Source organism: Clytia hemisphaerica, unplaced genomic scaffold (assembly GCF_902728285.1).
Source record: "Clytia hemisphaerica strain Z4C2 unplaced genomic scaffold, Clytia hemisphaerica genome assembly, whole genome shotgun sequence".
NCBI lineage: Eukaryota > Metazoa > Cnidaria > Hydrozoa > Leptothecata > Clytiidae > Clytia > Clytia hemisphaerica.
The window spans coordinates 188,344-207,884 of NW_027104209.1; the positions used below are offsets into that span (position 1 = coordinate 188,344).

Below are 19,541 nucleotides of genomic sequence, written 5' to 3' on the forward strand. Positions count from 1 at the left end.
TTTTCAAACTTACTGCTAAAGTTCTTGGATTTTTTGACTGGTTTAGGCCACTTTTCTTCATGGAAACATTGTTTTTATAATGGCAAAACATCCAGTAAGTATATCTTATATTTTGTGTTTTGTTTTTAGCATAAAAATTCCATTTATTTGTCATTTTGACCACTTTTCTCGACAAACCATCGGAGTCGACCCAAACTTACAGTGCTTTTTACTTTTTATTCAGGTTGGAGCATGGAAAGTGGACAAATTCAATGCAAAAGTGTTTTCTACACCTCATTTATTTCAAAGGAGCACCAAAGAATTTGAAAAGCCTGGATTTATGTTGAATTGCACTACTTCTACCGCTCCACCAGCAACGGTCGATCGATCCCCGAAATTCTTGGCTCATAACGATGTCCTGATTACAGCTTATATGGATCAAAATGATGGCAGGAACCACATAACAGCCACATGGAATTATTATGATGACATTTAGCACTCCTTATGGGCAAGAGAGACCAGATTTGATAGCAATGAGTTTGCCTCAAAAGGCTTACGGTTTTTGGAAACTTTGCAACTGTCGCCGATTATGCCATCTAGTTTCACGGTAGCCGATACCCTTCAAAAGCTTCAGGAGCTAAGAATACTGACTGAAAGTGTTGTTTAAATAGTTGGGGAATACTTTTACACCATTTTTGATGTTGTAGCTGCTTCTGGAAACACATTATCATCAAAATACTTCAAAATTGTATATATTGGATTTTTTTAGCCGAAAATCGTGATTTTTGGCAAAAGTGACCGATATTTGGGAGGCTGGTGTGACACATACAGATTTTTCTGGATGCTGATTTTTGGTATATTACTTCAAAATGATGTATAGATTGATAAATAGCCAAAGACAGATTTTTTAATTAACTTCCCCCCACTTTTTTTTGCTCTAGAAGTGAAAAATGCAAAAAAAATGACATTACCGCCAAACGTGAAAAAAAACTGTGGTTTACGTGATGCTACCATTTTTGTTGGAATATTTTATTTGGATTGGTACTTGGTCTAAAAGTTGTAGAATTTATGTAGCTTTTCAGGGATACCTTACTTTTTTTCTAAAGATTCCTAGTTCTTGAGTTATGATCAAATAACTGAACATGTCTATTTTCTGAAAAAATGTTGCGCGCTGACAGCGTGAAAATTTAAAAAGTTGCGCGCTGGAAAGGTTAACCCCCATTTGAAATTCATTGTTTAAAAATTGCACTCAAAGACATCCCCACTGGATTTTTTAACCATGGATTTCAATAGGAATTTTAATCCCCACTGAAGAAAAATAGGGCTGTGAGACAGGGGTGTACACTAAAAATAATCACGAAATCTCAAATTATCATTCTTCGATTCTTCTTCAATTACTGGCCAAAAAAATTTCCGAAAAAATAGCTTCAGCTTCTTTTTAAAGAACCTTGCCCTCTATCTGGATACAAAAAAATAAAAAAAAACCTAATAAAGCAATTTAACACGCAAAAAAAACCCTTTCTTTTGGCACTCTTTGGCCATATTTGGCCATAAAATAATTTTTTTCGAAATCAGACTCCATCAGATTTTAAAATCATTACCATTTTACATCATTGTGCAAAAAAATCAGAAGTAAATACCAAGGCAAACCGCGAGAAGTGTTCATTTTTCCTAAAAATGATACGGTCAAAAACAATTTTCTGGAAAAAACGACTTCAGCCACTTTTTAGAGACCTTTGCCCTCTATCCTCTATCTTTATGCAAAAAAAATAGAAAAAGCTAATGAAGCAATTTCCTACTAAGTCCAAAAAACGCTATTTTAAGGCACTTTTTGACCCAAATTTGCCCAAAAAAATTATTTTCAAAAATCGGGCTCCGCCATTTTTTGAGTACTGTCATTCTAATAAAGAAAGTCCAGATTTCATTACTCCTATAATGAACCAAGAAAATGGGGAAAATAGTCCATTTAAAAATTTCAACCCCTACTTTTTGGGGTTAGCTGACCTTACAATTTTCGGGTCTTCATAACCTGACATAAAAAAGTTTTTCAAATTATATAAAACTTGTTTGTTGTACTTTCATAACATGAAAGCATAGTCATTATAAAAACACTGGTCTGGAAGGCTTTTGTCTCTTTTTATTGTTAAAAGATGGAGCTTTCGTACCAAAATCGGTTTATTTTTCAAACTTTTTGATCATGTGATAAGAAAATAGACCGATCCCAAGAGGAGATTTTGGTAACGTGATCAAAAAGTATGCAAATCGCAACTTGTCTTTTGTTTGTAACAAAAGAAAATTGAACAAAAAGCTAAAACAATACATTGTTAGACCGGGGTTTTTTATAATAACTATGATGAAAGTATTACCTGAGAGATGATTGATGTTGAAATTTTGAGCTTTCTGTTTGGAACAATAGAATATCCCCATTAGGACTTTAGTAGAAATTTTTGACCCCGCTGTGGGAAAGGTTCCAGCGGTGCTGTGATGCAGGGGCGTTATTACATTACTCGCATAAATCAACACAAGATTTTCAACAAAAACCTTTCTTGTCTGCTCTTTTCGTCCTTTCTTTTACTTTTCCTCATTTGTAGCACGATAAAATTAATATCTTTGTTAAACCCTTGTCAGAGTATATTTCTAAAGCATAAATTTCACTTAGAGAACAATAATTTCCGATGAATACTGAAATTTCGCTTTCAACAACTAAATCTCTTCGCATACATTCTGGGGCTCAAAAAATCGAAAACAATCCAATTTTCAGAATAACAAAATGCTCGAAACGGACGAACATCGGTTAATTTAAAAGACCTCCGAGGTAGGTCCAAAAATGAACACTATGTTTTTACTATAGCGGTAGTGATAAGTACAAACTTCTCTTCCTCCTACTTTTCTCGACCTGTTGATTTCGACGTTACCCTGAACATGTAACAGCAAAAGGTCCGCATCGTACACTTTTGCTATAAAGATTTGTTAACCGTTAGGAAAAGTGGATTGAAAATTATTTTCTGACGAATAATACAGAAAGTTCTGTCCTTTTTTTGAAGCAGTCGCCAACAGGGTGATTGAAACACGCTGACCTAGTCTATCTTTTAGAATAAGGAGAATAAAAGAAAACAGAAGAGATTGGAAGGATAAGAGGAACGCATTCAAAAAGCATAGTGTGAACCCCCCCCCCCGCACTTTTCAAGAAAGGCTTTATCCCTATAAGGGTAGGTTATCTTCCAAATAAAATGGGGGGTTTGAGCTTTTAGGGGGGTCAAATAAAAAAGGGAGATAGCAACTTTTTGGTCTAAATATTTTTTTTTTTACTGATTCAGACTGAAGATCACAATTATTTTTCAACTTTCAGAAATGGCAAAATAACAGAAATTTGCTTTCATTTTTAGACCAACGTCCGAGATTCAGAAAAGGCCTTAAAAATGGTTTTCGTAGGGCACCCCTTAGATCAGGGCAAATTTTTGATATTATACCCCTAGTATGGTGTAGAATTGACAAAAAAAATTTGCCCTTCGAATCTCCTGCAGTTTTCGAGTGAATCGATTTTTAGTTAATCGATAGAACTTATCAAGGGTCCCCCCTTTACTAACGGTTTGTGTGGTCTATTTTCTGAGGTTTTTAACTAGTATGATGCTTTTAGTATTAAATGGTTCCAGTCGTGGATCGCTACATGCTTTTTATATGTCCATGACCCGGGGGGGGGGCAGTGGGTTTACCAACTGACGGTATGTGCGGCGAAAAAATTGGCATCTGCATACTATGAAAAGTATGGTCCAAATTCTTCTTGGTGTATCATCATCGTTGTCATATTGATGTGTTTTTTTTCAGCGAAAAAAAATTATTGAAAATTAAAAGTAATATACATGAAAGACAACACAAGATGGGGAAACGGAACAAAGATATGAATATGGGTCGACGAAGACAAATGATACAATTAGGAAGCAGTCAAAAACAAGGTAACTGGTTACACTTCCCATCTCGTCACCTTTTTTCTGCTTTGTGGGTTTTTCCTCGTTAAATGCTTTGAAATGCTGAAAAATCATAAAGTTCATCCATTAACTGTTTATTATATATTGACTTCTCTTTAGTTGTGTCACGAAACCGTGTTGCCACTCCTGAAGTTCGAGATGAGCCAGTGGGTAAGATTAAAGGTTTTGTTATTAAATACGAGTGTTATCGTTGGTATACTCATCACTTTTAATTTACAAGCTTTTTGATATTGAATTGAATTGACACGGATGTGGAGCAAGATTGGTCAGAAAAAAGGAAAAGAAAAACAATTTTTAGTTTATTCATGACATCATAACATTTGGGAGACACCGTCCTATGAAACATGTGCCTGATATGAAACCAATTGATTCGGTGTTGATTATCAATCCAAGTTTGGGTTTATCAAAAAGGTTTCTAAAAAAGAAATTGGGCCTAGAATTATTTTTACATCTCTATACACCCATTTAGATTTTAAAGGTTTTCTTTTTTTGCATATATGGAAAGGAGGTGCGTCTTTTTTGCTGACAGAGCAGAATTGCAAAAGAATTTATCAAAATTTGTTATCGCGGGGTGCAAGATGGGAAGAAAGTTGTTTTTGTCTTGTTTGAAAATATGCAGTGTAAGCAAATGTCAGGAGATAAGTTAATTGATTGTTCTTCAAAGTCGTGGAGAAATCTTAGGTGATGCTAACTAATTTATAAATTCTTAGCTGTGGTTGTGAACACTTAATATTTCTTATTACTGATAACAAACTTTTTATTTACAGAAGAACAACCGAAAAAAGAAATGGATGATCCTCTAGCTGGTTTCTTAGCCGTACGGTTATTTTTTCAACTTTATCTTTCAATCGGGCGTAGTGGTGTAGTGGTTATCGTGCTTGACTTCTGTCCAGGAGGCTCGATTTCGATACCCACCATGGCACTACGATTCACTTGGCAAGTGGATACTCCTTCGCCCGGGTCAACCCATGCCATGTGAGGGGAATTGGGAATTGGGTACCATAACTCTGATACAAGAGTATGGGTAGATATTTCCCATTCCGATGCATCGGAGGGCATATCTATATCTATCTTTCAATCTGTATCTTTGGATTGTACTTACAATATAATTACCGAACTCCCAAAAATCTTTTTTATGAATAATAGAATTCTAAGGATTTTGTGATAGATCCAACCTTACAGAACCTAACCATCGAAAATCTTTTTATACTTCGATTTAAATCTAAACCAGTAATGTATAATATAATGTGGATTTCACATAGGCTTCTGATTATCGTCTTCTAGCGAAAAAAGATCTCTTATACATTAGCCCGGGGTCCACTTAAAGCTTTTTTTAGACTGGATGGCGCGATTAAGTTTACTTCACTGGAAAAATATTACATTATTAGAAAGCAAAGTTCAGCCAGAAGTAGACTCTAATCTTCTTATACATATGTCTTTAGAGATCTGCACTTTTTTGTTCATTTAGGAGATCAACTCTTTAGAAGGACCAGCATCATCTTCTACGGCAGCCGAAGAAAGCCGTCCAGCAATGTCATCCGCAACCGGAACTAACGCTAATACTCAATCTCAAGCAAGTAGTGACAATCAAATGATGTATGATCCAGAAAATTTCAATCCTGCTACACAAGGTATGATAGATGGTGCATTATTGTCTATTTATTATTAGATTATCAGTTATAGACTAACTAGATAATTATTTACTAATATCCGACCATAAGGAGCGGTGACCTAGTGCCGTGGGTCAAGCTGGAGTTTTTACAAGTTCTTTGATGACTCTGTTGGTCGTTAAATGTTGAGACAAACGATTTTATTACTTTTTCTAAAGAACGCGTCATCCCTATTGTTTAAAAATAACCAATCAGTTAAGAATCTTGTAAAAACTCCAAGGCATCCCAGTGCCGTGCCCCCCCCTCTGAAAACAATCGAAAGACTATCTAAAAGTCCTAGATTACTAGATTATCCACGTAAAATATTTACAAATATTTACAATATTCCTCAATAGGTTTACACATGTTATTACACAAACAGAAATTCTGGTGATCAGAATCCCTTTCAGCTGTGGTGTTATTGAAAAAAACCATCCGTTTCAATTCTATTGTGTATTGATCTCAAGGCGTAAAAAATAGTTTCTCTCTATCTTAAGCAATTATTCACACAAAATCAAAAAACATCTCATTTTTCATTCCAGTTGATTTATTACCAGAGAATTGGCAAGCTTGTTTAGATGAACAAACACAATGTTATTATTACTGGAACGTAGTGACGAATGAAGTCCAATGGTACCCGCCATCTGCACCCTTGCCTCCACCGCCACCGCCTCCCGCCCCTGAGGAAAAGGTAGAATCACCAGTTAAGAGATTGGAATTAGAGGAAGAGACTTTTGTTGAGCATAAAGATGAAGATATTGATTCTCCCGTATCTTTGAAGTCGCCTGTGGAATCGAAAGCAGAAAAAGTTGAGAAGGTTACAGATGTCGATTTGAAATCTCCTGAACGTGTGGAGGAGGAAGAAAGCGCGTCTTCAAAGAAGGAAAAGGACAAAGTATTAATGAGTCAAATCAAAGAACGAATCAAGCGTAAGAAAGAAGAGAAAATAAAGAAAGAGAGAGAAGAAAAGGAACGGCTGGAACAAGAAGCACTTGATAAACCGCGTCGCGACCGCGAGGAGGCGTTACGCGAACGCCTGATCAAGAAAAAGAAAGAGAGAGACGATTCCAAGGATGACAAATCAAAAGATAACGATGACTTGAATAATTCTTTGAACGCGAGTGCGGATTCGTTCGCTTTGGATATGTTTGCGGCCGCTGAGGAGTCTTCTAGTAAAAGGGAACGCAAGATCAGTGAATCCTCCAATCACTCCGCTAAAAGTTTGAACGATACAAAAATTACGAAGGAGGAGGCCAAAAACTCTTCCAAAGCTGATTTCAATCCAGGTGAGAGAGGTCTAGCTTCAAGTTTTTTTTCAAGTTATTGTTTTCTCAAACTATGTTTTTGTTGATAATCTCCTCGTTTTCTACCCAATAAACTTTGTTATATCACAGAGTACTAAAACGATTCGCTTAGCTTTCTGAGATTAACTTCAATAAAAATAGAAATTTTTTTCTCAATTTTTATTTCCAATGAAAGTTTACATACCTATCTTTACTAACATATTAAAGTTTATACAATATTCCTCGCCAGGGTACCTTATTACACAAAAAAATTAAAAATTTCGTATTAATCAGAACCATTTTCGCAAATCTTAATTCTGTCGCGTATTAATTTCAAGGTTGTTAAATGACTTTAGTTATGGTTCATGTAATAAGGTGAACTATTTTTTAAATGTACAATTAAAATGGTGGTTAATAAAAAATCGATTTAAAGGGATAATCAGATGGTCTGAGATATTTTGCCTGCAGAAAGCTTCTAGGATTTTAGGAAAAACCTCTAAATTTTTCGGTGTATTTATTTTCTTAACTCAAGTTATGCCAATTTGAAATCTCGAAAAATGGGACTTTTCAGGGACTTTTCACACTTTTTTCTATTGTTTTCAAGCAAAAGTTCAAAATTTCAAAGTGGTATAACTTTAGTTAGGAAAATAAGTACACCGAAAAATTTAGAAATTTTTCCTAAAATCCTAGAAGCTATCTATAGGCAAAATATCTCAAACCATCTGATTATCCCTTTAAAAAAAAAAATTCAAAATTTCTAGCCATTACTAAGACATCCAAAAAGCCAACAGAAACGAAAGCATCGACGGTGTGGAGAATCATTGATTACGGAGACGAGGAAAGCGAAACTGAAAGTGAATCTGAAGAAGGGGAAATAAAATCAAAGAAAAGTGCTGAATCAGCAGAAACCACTCCGCAGAAGAAAACCCATCAGAATGACGAAGCGGTTGACAATTACGCTGAAATGCTCTTAGAAGGTAACTCATTATTATTTTTAGCTCTTTATAGTAGGGGGCAAACTCTTAGGACCCGTGACATCTTTTATACGACAAAACCAAACCTGATCCATTTTAAAGAATGAAGTATTTAAAGAGTTTTTCGCGAGGGGGTTTCCTTCTAAGGACTAGGAAATATTTTTAGGGCTCGAAAACTGACGTCACAGGCAAAACCCCTTGACCCCTAAATTTGACGAAATTTCAAAGTCCCAAAACCACTTACACCAATGGAAAGCTCTCAAAAAACGACATAGAGGACTTTGAAGTGGATATAGCCACGCGATTTTTTAGCAAATAAGTGGCTTCAAATTCTGCATAGGATACCTTACGTAACAATGGTATGCAGTCACTTTCGGTCGGGGTTGTGGACGGCGAAATTTGTAGTTTTTTAATGACATTTGTCGTTCTTTTTGTCTATTTTTATTAAATGTAGTTTTCTTTAGATAAATCCCCTTTTACATCATGGTCTCTGCTATCATGCCAACTACAAAACATTTTCTTCCAACGTTCTCTTTGATATCGGCATTATGTTTTGAGCACGACGGAAAAGGTTGCTCCGAAACGTTAATACTACCCGTATTGACGGTAATTTTATTTGACGTACGACGTCGTGGTCTGCGATACGATTTATTGCCCAATATATAAACGCACGGATTGATTAGACTGTTACCAGTCATTGTAACAGCGCCAAACTTGACTAAATTCAACGTTTCCTCATTGGGGTTAATCACAAAGATGATTAACATTACAAGAGCGGTCAACGAGCATACCATGTATGCGACTACGATAATCAGTACGTTTTTAGTGACTTTTCGTTCTATAGTTTTGTCTCTCACTTCTGCAGCGTTGCTCTTGTTCGTTATTCGATTGGTCGAGTTTTTCATAACTTTTAAGATCATCCGATATAGGTATGAGAGAAGAGAAATAGTGGCTAAAAACAAAGCTATTAATAAAACACCGTTTACTTGTAAATTGACGAAAATGATGGCTGGAAATATGATCGAAATTGCTGAGATCAGCACAAGGAGTGTGTAGACCCGTTTCCTTGGCGTTCGGTCTTGATAATTGTGTGGGCTTGAGATTTTGAGGTAGTTATTAAAAGCAATGAGGACGACGATCAAAGAGGAAGACCAAATGCAAATCGCATCTAGGTAGCCAAGAAAAGTGGGTTTACTATCCATATCTGGGTTTTGCATGTAAATCGCTATCTTGACTGGTAAATCTCCAAGACACATGAACAAGTCTGAAATATTCAAAGCTAACAGCAAAATCTCGAGATTACCAAACGAAGTGTTCTGCGATCGTCTGCCTCTATTTCTTTGCTTGAAGGCCACAAGACAATACAATGCATAAATGTTTGTTAAGCCACCAATGAGTGAAATCGGTATGTAAGCAATGCCCAAATATAGATAAACCATCATGAGCGAAAGTGGACTTTCCGTTTTCAACTTTTGACACTGGTAGTTTTTTATGATTTTTTTGTTGTTTTGGTATGTTTATGGCGTTTATAATGTAATGAAACGAATGATATCGGTTGACATGGTAATCGAAGTCACGCTCTTGTTATGTAAATTGGCCTTTCTTGAGATTTTATTGGTCCAATCGTCGTTCAAGGATATTCGTCGCTCAAAACTTGGTGTAGACTGTTGCCATATTATCATTACTCAAGACTTAAGGGTTCCTTTTATTACTTTATTTTGATTACCGTACAAAAAAAGCAGCTGTCTTTTGCATCTTCCTATTGTTAATAACAACTTGTTCTACTTTTTGATCATGTGACTTGGTGTTAAACCAATCAGAAGAGGATTGTTAGTGGAAAAGACAAAGTATTCTTTGTATCTTTGTATTCGCGATGACAATAATAATAAAATATTTCAATAATATATTTTGGCTTTTATGCGCCCACTAGCTGTGAAAGTAGTATTGTTGTTTTTTGCTCGACTTCTCTTGTTTTTTATGACGTTAAACAAGTTTCTTATCCACTTATACCTGTTATATAACACGTTTTTTATATTCGATTAGAGTACCTAAATTTTCGCTGAGCTTGGATTTGCTTACTTTTTCAGCCAATTTCAGCATCGGAGTTCTTATCGACGTTCTTAAATTTCATTTCTTAAAATGCATTCCCAAATGCATTTGCAATTAACTAATGATACTAACGGGCATTGAAAAAAATAAAAAAATAAAAATCTAAATGCAAAAATCAAAATAAAACAAAGTTGAAGCGCAGAGGAAACAAAATGGCGGCAAATCGAAGGCTGTTTACCAGTTTGTGTTCTTAGTGGCAACCTAAGTGCGAACCTAAACCTAAGTGATTAAAGTTGTTTAATTATTAATAGAATTGAAATATTTTGTCTTTAAAAACAAATAAAGATGAGATAAAGCATTATGAGACCCGGAAAACCCGAGTTTCAAAAACTCGAGTTACAAAAACCCAAGTTACGTCGAATGTGACGTCATAAGGAGACTTCTTAACTCCAAAAAGTTATTTTCTGTCGTTAATAAACTCGAATTATTTTTTTGAAATTTTGTTTTCAAGTTACATAACTCGAAAAGAGAGAGAAATGTAAAATAAATATTCCAGTTACCTAACTCGAAAAATTAAGTTACAACATTTTCAACTTATGTTAAAGAGTGACCAAGTTGGCCAAAAACTCCAGAACAGGCTTTTTCATTTTACAAATGGTGTTTATAGTCTTAGTTCGCTAGACCTTGCAGTTTCTCTATGTTTTAGCTCAAAAAATATTCTTGATTGCGAAGGCCCGGAAAACCCGAGTTAAAAAAACTCGAGTTACAAAAACCCGAGTTGCGTTGAACGTGACGTCATAAGGAGACTTCTTAACTCGAAAAAGTTATTTTCTGTCGTTATTTAACTCGAATTATTTTTTTGAAATTTTGTTAACTGGCTGTGGCCCTTGGAGACCAAGGAGACCATATATTGATATCATGAGAGGTGTCTTGGAATAATACCTTATTGTAATAGATTAGATTAGACCTTATTAAAAAACCTTATTGAAATCTTGTAAAATCTTGTGAAATTCTTAGTTCATATGGGCTTTTCCAGAAAAAAAATGAATATGGCAATGGGGGATGGATGATATAACAATTTTCAGCGATTTACCCCCCGGACAAAGTGACTTTTGTTCCCCAGGACAAGCATCAGTTGACCCCCCGGACAAAACAAATTTACCCCCGGACAAGGCAAATTTTGATGATTTTTTGCTGAGAAATCCCCTTTGTCTCAAATATTTTGTTGTTATGATCGTGAAGTTTTCAGGGGATGCTTTTTAGAAACCCGTAGGAAAAATTTGGAGTTGATGTCGTTATCACAAAGTCTCTGCGTACTGTTGACCAGTGAAAACATACCCTTAACTAAAACTGCAATAAAAATTGAATAAATAGAGGTTTTTCAATTGATTTTCTAAAAGCTTGAAGGTCATTTATCTTATGATTTTTACCAAAATGTTAAAATTTAACGCTTAAAACTTATACTGAAAAGGTGTAAAATCTTAAAAAATTGATGAAATCATTTGACGTGCGAATAAGTATGAGTAGAACATAGAGCTAAAAATAAGAATTTTTTTTTACAGACGGTATAGCAGATGAGAAAACAATGATTCCAACAACGAAATCCATAGTCGAACCTATCTCACCGGTGTCTATCAAAACAGAACCACCAATTCCTCCGTCTCCGCCCGCTGAACCAGAACCGCCCTCAATGCCACCACCACTGCCCGAGAACGAACCACCACCTCCACCTCCTGAAGACGAAGGTTTGAGAATGAAAGGGTGTTTTTAATTCACTTCTTTTACCAATTGTTTACAGTATATTCCCGCTGTCTCGGCTACAGCCTACCTTTGTGTGCTTAATTGTAGGGGGCAGAATGAGCGGGGAAGGTGTAATTTTGGAAGAAGATGCGGGGTCATAATTATGTGATATTAGAGTGATTTTAGTGAATTTCCTTAGGAAGGTTTTGGGGTTGAAAAAATGAAAAATGACTCCCCCCCTACAATCAAGCACAGAAGAGTGCCTCTCAATGCCACACATATTTTTTTTGGTTCCTCGCAGTAAGGAGATTCTATTCTAGATTTGATTCTGAATATAAGGAATGCTCTGAAGCTAAGCTCTTGGGCTTATGTAGAAAGAGGACAAACCAAGTTTTTAGTGCATTAGATGTTCACTTTTCTTTTTTTCGCAATATTTTTAACTCTAATATTTTTCTTGTTTTCAGGCGTTGCGAACGAGAGAGACTTGAAATCGGAATACGAGAAAAAGGTATTGATCTCTTTCTCTTCCCCTCCTCTTTTTTACCCAGTTCCCATGAGTTTTTGTTGTGCGAAGACACCATGTTGTCCTACACGCTTTTTTATAAGAACATCCAAAAATTTTGAAGGCTTCGGATGTTCTTAATTTTCAGAGTTTTATAAGCCTAAATATATTCTTAACTTGGTCTTAATATTTTGATTATCGAAGACTTATGTTCTTATATAGATTGTTATTATAAAAAACGTATATATTTCTTTAAATCGTGGGAAACGTCTCAATGCTCTTTTTTATAAGAACCAGTAAATTTCGGTTGAGGCTTGGCTGTGCTTATATTTCCATGATTTTCAGGCTTAAAATGTTTTGAATATACTAACTCTATACACTTATTGGCTTATGAGATATGTGTTCTTGGACTGGAGTCGTTTATCATCCGTGTAATACAGTAATTTGGATGCTGCATGATAATACGGGATAACATCAGGATTGTCCTTGTAATGATTTTGAAGCGCAACTTCTTGATAATAAAGATCACTCTTCTCTTTGGGAATAGCCCTTATCGGGGTTTTTGATTTTTCTAAAAAAGCGATGCATTGTGGGATTGTTTCGAGTGTATTACAATAGAATTCCCTCGAGGAATTCCTAAGAGATTTCTATTGTAATACACTCGAAACAATCCCACAATGCATCGCTTTTTTAGAAAAATCAAAAACTCTGATAAGATGTATTACTTTTGACTCTTACGTTATCTTTGCTTCCTTTTCAGAGCGCAATCAAAAGCAAATCACGAGAGATTTTCGACAAGTTGGATTTCCTTGGGATCAACAAGAAAGATATTCGAGCTTTGGTTTTATCATTGATCGAACTTGAGGTAGGCAAGATTCATTTCTCTTGTTTACCACATGTTTACTATGAACACTGTATGACAGAATTGAGAATATACTTATTTATTATGTATGATGAATTCACCATCACACTGAAAATTAAAATAAAACGCAGCATGACAACCATGACACATTTGATCGATTTCTCTCGTTTTTATTATTTGGCTTCAAAATCCACTAAAAGATTAAAACATACCAAGGCTCTTATGCCGAACAAAATAGAGTTTGTCGTCAATTGAGTTCACACTCGAATCTGTGGACTTTGTCACTGATTTCGTTTCCACTCTAAAGTCTTGAATTTATTGAAATGCAAATTTGAACTAATGTGGGAATTTATGGACATTATGGAATTTCTCATTTGCACGCTGAAATGTTATATAAGTTCCTGAAAAATTCTGCTTATTTGGGCACAATTTAAAAAAAAAAGAAGAAAGGCAACCTTGTACAACAAGATGCAGTTTGTAGGTACGTATAAAACGTCAAACAGGTTTGTTGAAAGGTTACTTTTATTTTGGAATTTACCCAAAGACTTTACAACACTGCAAATTTTGGTGTGATTGAAAAAGATTTGAAAAATTTCTTGGTTTTAACGCCGAACTGAAAATGGAAAGACGAGTTTTTCGATTTTGGGAGAGGTTTTTTGGTTTCCAGGCTCTACCTCTATCGGTGTAAAGTCAATTTTTAGCGACAAATTTTCTACCGCTTTAAGGTATTGTCAGCCTTATTCAAACATTTTTGTTAAAATTCAAAGCTTTGCCTAAAATATTATGACCAATTTGCAATTATTATAGAAGATTTTATGATTTGCAGTGTTGTGTGATTATATTTTATGTGTTTGTGTTGTTCACGTTCTGTCTGAATTTCGTCATTTTAAATTCGAATTCCTTTTCAGGATGTTCTGGTTACTGATTGGTCGAAAACCTTTATCCATTCTCCTTTTTCTTTGACTTATTTTAGATTCGACTAAAAGACTGGGAAGCAGGAGCTCTGTCCACATCATATCTCCTGGAGAAAATTGGTGAACTTAATAAACAATTGGAAAATCATGAGAAATCTGCTGCCCCTAATGGCTGGGTCTGTCACTGGAGTAGGTAGGTTGACATTTAAATATCAAAATGGTCCATCTATGGCTTCTTTGATTTGTTTCATCAAATCTTTCGTTCATAATATATACTTAATATTTTCTGATTCACTTTATAGCCCAAAGCAAGGAATTTAACAGAAAATTTAGATCGACAGATATTTTTATTCATTGAAAATTTAAGTCAATAATTTAATGTAAAAAGATTAATTTAATTCGTAATTAATATCGTAAAGATTCTAATAAACTCAATTTAACTTAATTTATACTATAATTTGTTAGATAATGTGTAATATATAATACATAACATCGTGAATGGTATTATGGTATAATTTGCGTATGACCCAGAGACGGTAAGTTGTATTTCCTTTGTCTTTTACCCTTTATTTTCAAATTAATTTTCGTTAATATAATATTTGTTAACCTGAACAAAAGAATATATTCGCTCAAATCAGGCATTACTTCTGGAATGAAAGGATTTTTGTTTCAATGCACATATCAAATATTTGTCAGCCCAAGGTAAAGATACTTATACATTTTTAGTATAAACCAGATTTTTTTACTTTTTGAAGAACTTACTCTTCAGAGTTGAAACTGAAAACTTTAACTCTATCTTTTTAGAGCTGTATGGATGAATGAATAGAGAAGTTGACCATTTGAATCAAATTGAGGTAAGTCTTGGTGTTTCCCTTTTCTACTTTTTGAACTGACTTTTTGGTTATTTATTTTACTTTCAGTGACTACAAGATGTATTACTATTTCGAAACGGCAACCGGAAACTCACAATGGGAGTATCCCGCCTCTAATCAACCGGTGCCCACACAACAACAGGTGCCCCCTCCGCCCGTTGTTTCCATGCCAACGCTACCTGCACTACCCGCGTTTCCAACGTCACACGTTATGGCTCTTCAAACACCTCAAATGATGATGGCGGCGCCTGTTGCCCCTGGTTACCCAGGATTGATCATGTCAGCAGCGTTAACAACACCACTTGTAGCGCCGCCCATTCCTGCCATTATACCTGCCATGCCACCCGCTTTTGCACCGCCTCCACCTCAACCACCACTCCCTTCAACTATCGAAGCCAAAAAACGACCTGCAGGTATCTTTTTAACTATTTACTTTCTTCATAAAAATATCAACCTTTATGCTTTCTTCAGCAAAAATTTGTCCTGTAAACGAATTCAGACCTTGTTCCTAAGTAACAGTTCCGTTTCGCACCGAAACGAAATCAAGACATTCTATTGGTTCTAAGTGACGTAGAAATTGAATTTAACCAATAGAATGGCTTCTTTTTGTTTCGGAGTGAAACGGGACCGTAGCGTGTGAATGTGGTCGTAGTTGAACTTTTAGTTTAGTTTTAGTAAACTTTAACTGAACTGTGGTTTCAAACATTTTATTTTCACTTTCTAGCACCAGATACCGATGTTACTACAGGTATGTGTATGTGTCTTGTTTACCATGTGTTACTTGTAAACAACATTCCTAAACAATGGAATTCACGGAAAAATCATGGAATTCATGTACACGTTTTCTAATACAGGAACAAATATAAGAACGTATGGCTTTCATGGCCAAAATATTGAGAGCAAGTTACAGCAAGAACAAGAACATTTTTATGCTTAAAACTCAAAACTCAAAACGTCGAGATCATCCCAAGGTTTCGTAAATTTTAGATGTTCTTATAAAAAACATGTGATGATACCACTTATTATCATATTTTTTTCGAATTAAAATTCATCCCTGGAAAAGCTTTCTTAATGCTTTCAAATTGTCTTTCTTGTTTGCAGACCCCTATCGAGATCCTTACCGTAGTGTGGCAGCAAAGAAAAAGAAAGAACTATCGACCTTCCCTGGTAAGAATTTCTCTTTTTGCTCAAAGCTTTATTCCGTGTTTTTCCAGCTTGATGAAATATTAAATTAACTTTTGGCCATGGGATCTCGAAAACTTCGAAAATAAACTCTCCAACCCCCAAAACCTTAAAAATTGTCAATTCCCAAAAGAACCTTGATCAAAACGTCTTTGTTAATAGTATTAGCGATCTTAGCATGAAGGTAGAGCATCCAGCTACGGTGCGAAAGGTTGTGGGTTCAATCCCCAGCCGGGTCATACCAAAGATTCCCAAAATGGTACTTTGTGCCTCTCTGCTTGATGCTCAGCAACTAAAGAGACGAATCAAGGGTAAGTGGAGAAATCCAGGGAAAGGAGTGGCGCCCTCCCCTACCTTCGGGTAGACAGCTACACGAAAAGGGAGCCTTCGGGTCGCCCTCGACTGCGGTCGCAAACTTACTTACTAATAGTATTATGTTTGTTCTACTTTAACTTGATTGAATTTTGATTTATCTAATCCCTCATTTCGTTAGCGATCATCTAAAGGCGCCCCTTTTTAGAGAAAATTTCTGTGCCCTCGAAAGACTAAATTAAAAAGGTATTTTGGCCGACCTGATTTCATTAATGGTATTTTTTCTTTGTGTTTTTCAGATCAAATAGCAACACAAGACGTATTGTCTGGCACTTCGAGTCCTATCATTAGTAGCTCGATCATCGCAGCTGCACCTGCCATTATTAATCGGAATACGAGTCGAGAGTCCAGCCCCGCCTTAATACCCTCCAATGAAAATAATGGAACTTTCTCACCAGTCGCCAAAGCTGTAAGGAGAGTTTTCGACTCTTTATCTAATGCAAAAGTTTTTGATCTGATTCCAAATGAACTCTGCCTTTCAAGTACTCTTTGAAAAGTCATCTTGCTAGAAACAAGTTCCTTCCTAGAAATGATTGCTAAAAGTATATTTTTTTACAAATTTAAAAGCTTTTGGTTGTAGATTTTAATTTACATCGTTCATTTGAATTCAGTGATAAGTCTACTATCTACGAGCTACAACGTCCGTCGTTTACATATACGACTTCTACCTTTTATTTCTAGAATATCGCTGCAGAAACAGTTCTCAACGCCAAAGCTAAACTGAAAAAGGTTTGTAAATCTCTCAAAACCTTTCAATTGTAATGCTCTAAGACTGAAGAGGATAGCTATTGACAGAATCTCTATACATTGTCTAACGAAGTTTGGTGTCATTTAAAAGTCAATTTTCCCGTCTTTAGCTCATGTTTTAACCTCTATCAGTGATGGAATTTTAAGATTTCAAATTTTCAAATGGTTTTTCCACCATTTTCCTTAATCTCTAGAGCATGAAGAATTGTAAATTTTCTCCAGCCCATGGATTGATTTTAGCTTTGCTTATCTGATTTCCCCTGCAATTTTGAATTTCAAAAACCCTCTATAAAAATTCAAAATATACGGTTTCGATCTTTTCTAGAAAAAGAAGGTGGAGGGTAGTGGGCTACCTTCGAAGAAGAAGAAACAAGTGACTTCGATGGTAGCAAAATGGCAGACAGTGAAACAAGAAGCAGAAGATGAGCAGAACATCATGATCGAAGAAGAAGAAAATGAAGATTTTGAAACACAATCCGAAAAAAGAATACAAGAGTGGAAGAGTAAAATTGAACAAAGGTAAAATAGAAACAAACACGTACGATCTCAACTCATGCCAAGATAAAGTATACCATTACTACATTAAAAAAGAAATCTTGACTAATAGTGTAGTCTAAATGTGCCAAAAGTCATTAACATTGTGCACGAAGGCGTACAAACATGAGACTTTTCACAATTGTAGTTTAGGGGTCAAAAATGGATTTAAATCTCAGACCCAAAAAAATGGCACCTGTTTGTGTATTTTATAGACCAGAACAGGTTTTTTTCTCCAAAGAATGTCATGTTACATAACGTTGGAAAGCATTTTTCATGTTCGTTTAGAAAAACATTACAATCCATTTCTAAAAATGAAACCAATAAAGGTATTGTGGAACATTGTTTGAAAAATGACGTGATTGCTGACGTCAGCAAAAACTCCAAGACCACCCAAAGACGTTTATTTTCCACTAGCAGCGGCTCACTTAGCAAGTGAACGAACCTTCGCCCGCGGGTCAACTCATACCTTGTGTGAAGGGGATAGGGAAGTTAGTCCAAGGTGCTGACGGGGCGCTATTTGAAAGTGTCTATAGTTGCGAAATTGGATCATAGAGCCTTCTGCAACTGAACCAAATACTAGCTGCATTTACTTCGAGAAAAATTTGTCTTGTGTTTTCTGAAAATAGATTTAATTTTTTTTTTCAGCGGTGAAAAAGACTACAATCCAAACTTTCAAGAGATCAAAGGTGATTGGCGTGAACGACTAAAACGTAAGACAACAACGTAAGCTGAATATTAAGGAGATAATAACAGGAGTTGGCCTGTATATATACTTATTGGTTGGTTCTGGTACGAGGAACACTTAATGGAAATAAGTGAATGTATGAAAGTTCACTTTAGCATGAAATTACCAAGAGAGATTTGGTCACAATTTTATACAATTTTCCAACACTTACCGAAAAGTGTATGAGACTTTGGATAAATACTGAATACTTTATTATTCTAGATGGCAATCAGTAAATTTTGAACACTATCAGTTGAACTGAGTAGAGTGTGTTTATCAGCCTTCGTGGATCGGCTGCGATTGGCTAATAGGTTGAATAAATGTACATAATTTTGTATCTTTGACCTATAGTGAGGTTTTTTAAGGATCTTATTTTTAATCAAAATTGATAAAATATTTCTGACAGATAATGGAGAACATTGCTTATAATTTCTTTAGTTTAACTGAACGAAAATTTTGACCATGGGTGTTATTTGTTATACACGTTTTTTTAATAAGAACATCCAAATTTTTGAAGTCTTCGAATGTTCTTAACTTTTTGAGTTTTAAACCTAAAAATGTTCATAACATGTTCTTATTTTCAACATTTTTTGAGCATTTTTGCCCATTTTTCTAAGAAACCGAAGAGTCGGCAAAGCCTTAAAATATTCTTAACTTGTTCTTAACATTTCGGCCATCGAAGCCTTATGTTCTTATATAGTCTGTTCTTATAAAAAAACGTGTATTGGGAATTATTGGGAATTGGACAAATATACAAATCTTTTTACGAAAGTCAAGTCTAGACCCTTACAAAATGAACTAAAATAGTTTTAATATCCTATTTACATAGAGTTAGTTACATATATTTCTAAATTCTAGAAATTCTAATTTTCAAAGTTTATAATAACCTTTAACTTAAGACTTTATTCGCACCAAACTTTTTTCCAACGTTCAGCTAACCTTATATTTATATGGATGTTGTGGACTTAAAACTTAAAACCCTAAAACAGCGTTGTTTATCAGTCGGTGATATAATGAGGTTTCTAACATGCATGGATGCATAAAAACTGTCCATATAACATATAAACTCTGCACTGATTGAGCAGTATATAAAAACTATTGATTCCTTATTTTTGTGCTATGAAATGTACGATGACAATGTGTGGGTGTGGAGTATATTTGAATTCATG

The 19,541-nt window shown here is 35.2% G+C and overlaps 1 protein-coding gene across 1 annotated transcript; it reads left to right on the plus strand.

The window, feature by feature from the left end:
* The first annotated feature begins 3,804 nt into the window (after positions 1-3,804).
* Positions 3,805-18,789, plus strand: LOC136815490 (formin-binding protein 4-like). The gene is made up of 17 exons (XM_067071935.1): positions 3,805-3,932; positions 4,065-4,115; positions 4,733-4,782; positions 5,434-5,596; positions 6,157-6,900; positions 7,659-7,874; positions 11,483-11,665; positions 12,125-12,168; positions 12,923-13,027; positions 13,998-14,131; positions 14,859-15,223; positions 15,535-15,558; positions 15,912-15,977; positions 16,604-16,773; positions 17,046-17,093; positions 17,437-17,630; positions 18,294-18,789. The coding sequence occupies exons 1-17, from the start codon at positions 3,857-3,859 to the stop codon at positions 18,373-18,375; spliced, it is 2,715 nt and encodes a 904-aa protein (XP_066928036.1). The 5' UTR covers positions 3,805-3,856; the 3' UTR covers positions 18,376-18,789.
* The last annotated feature ends 752 nt before the right edge of the window (positions 18,790-19,541 follow it).

What these genes read in the sequence shown, in the direction of transcription:
- LOC136815490 (XM_067071935.1), top strand. Translation starts at nt 3,857, where the DNA reads ATGGGGAAACGGAACAAAGATATGAATATGGGTCGACGAAGACAAATG. An exon ending in TCCACCTCCTGAAGACGAAG is followed by an intron (nt 11,666 to 12,124) that starts GTTTGAGAATGA and finishes TCTTGTTTTCAG; the next exon opens with GCGTTGCGAACGAGAGAGAC. An exon ending in TCTCACCAGTCGCCAAAGCT is followed by an intron (nt 16,774 to 17,045) that starts GTAAGGAGAGTT and finishes TTTTATTTCTAG; the next exon opens with AATATCGCTGCAGAAACAGT.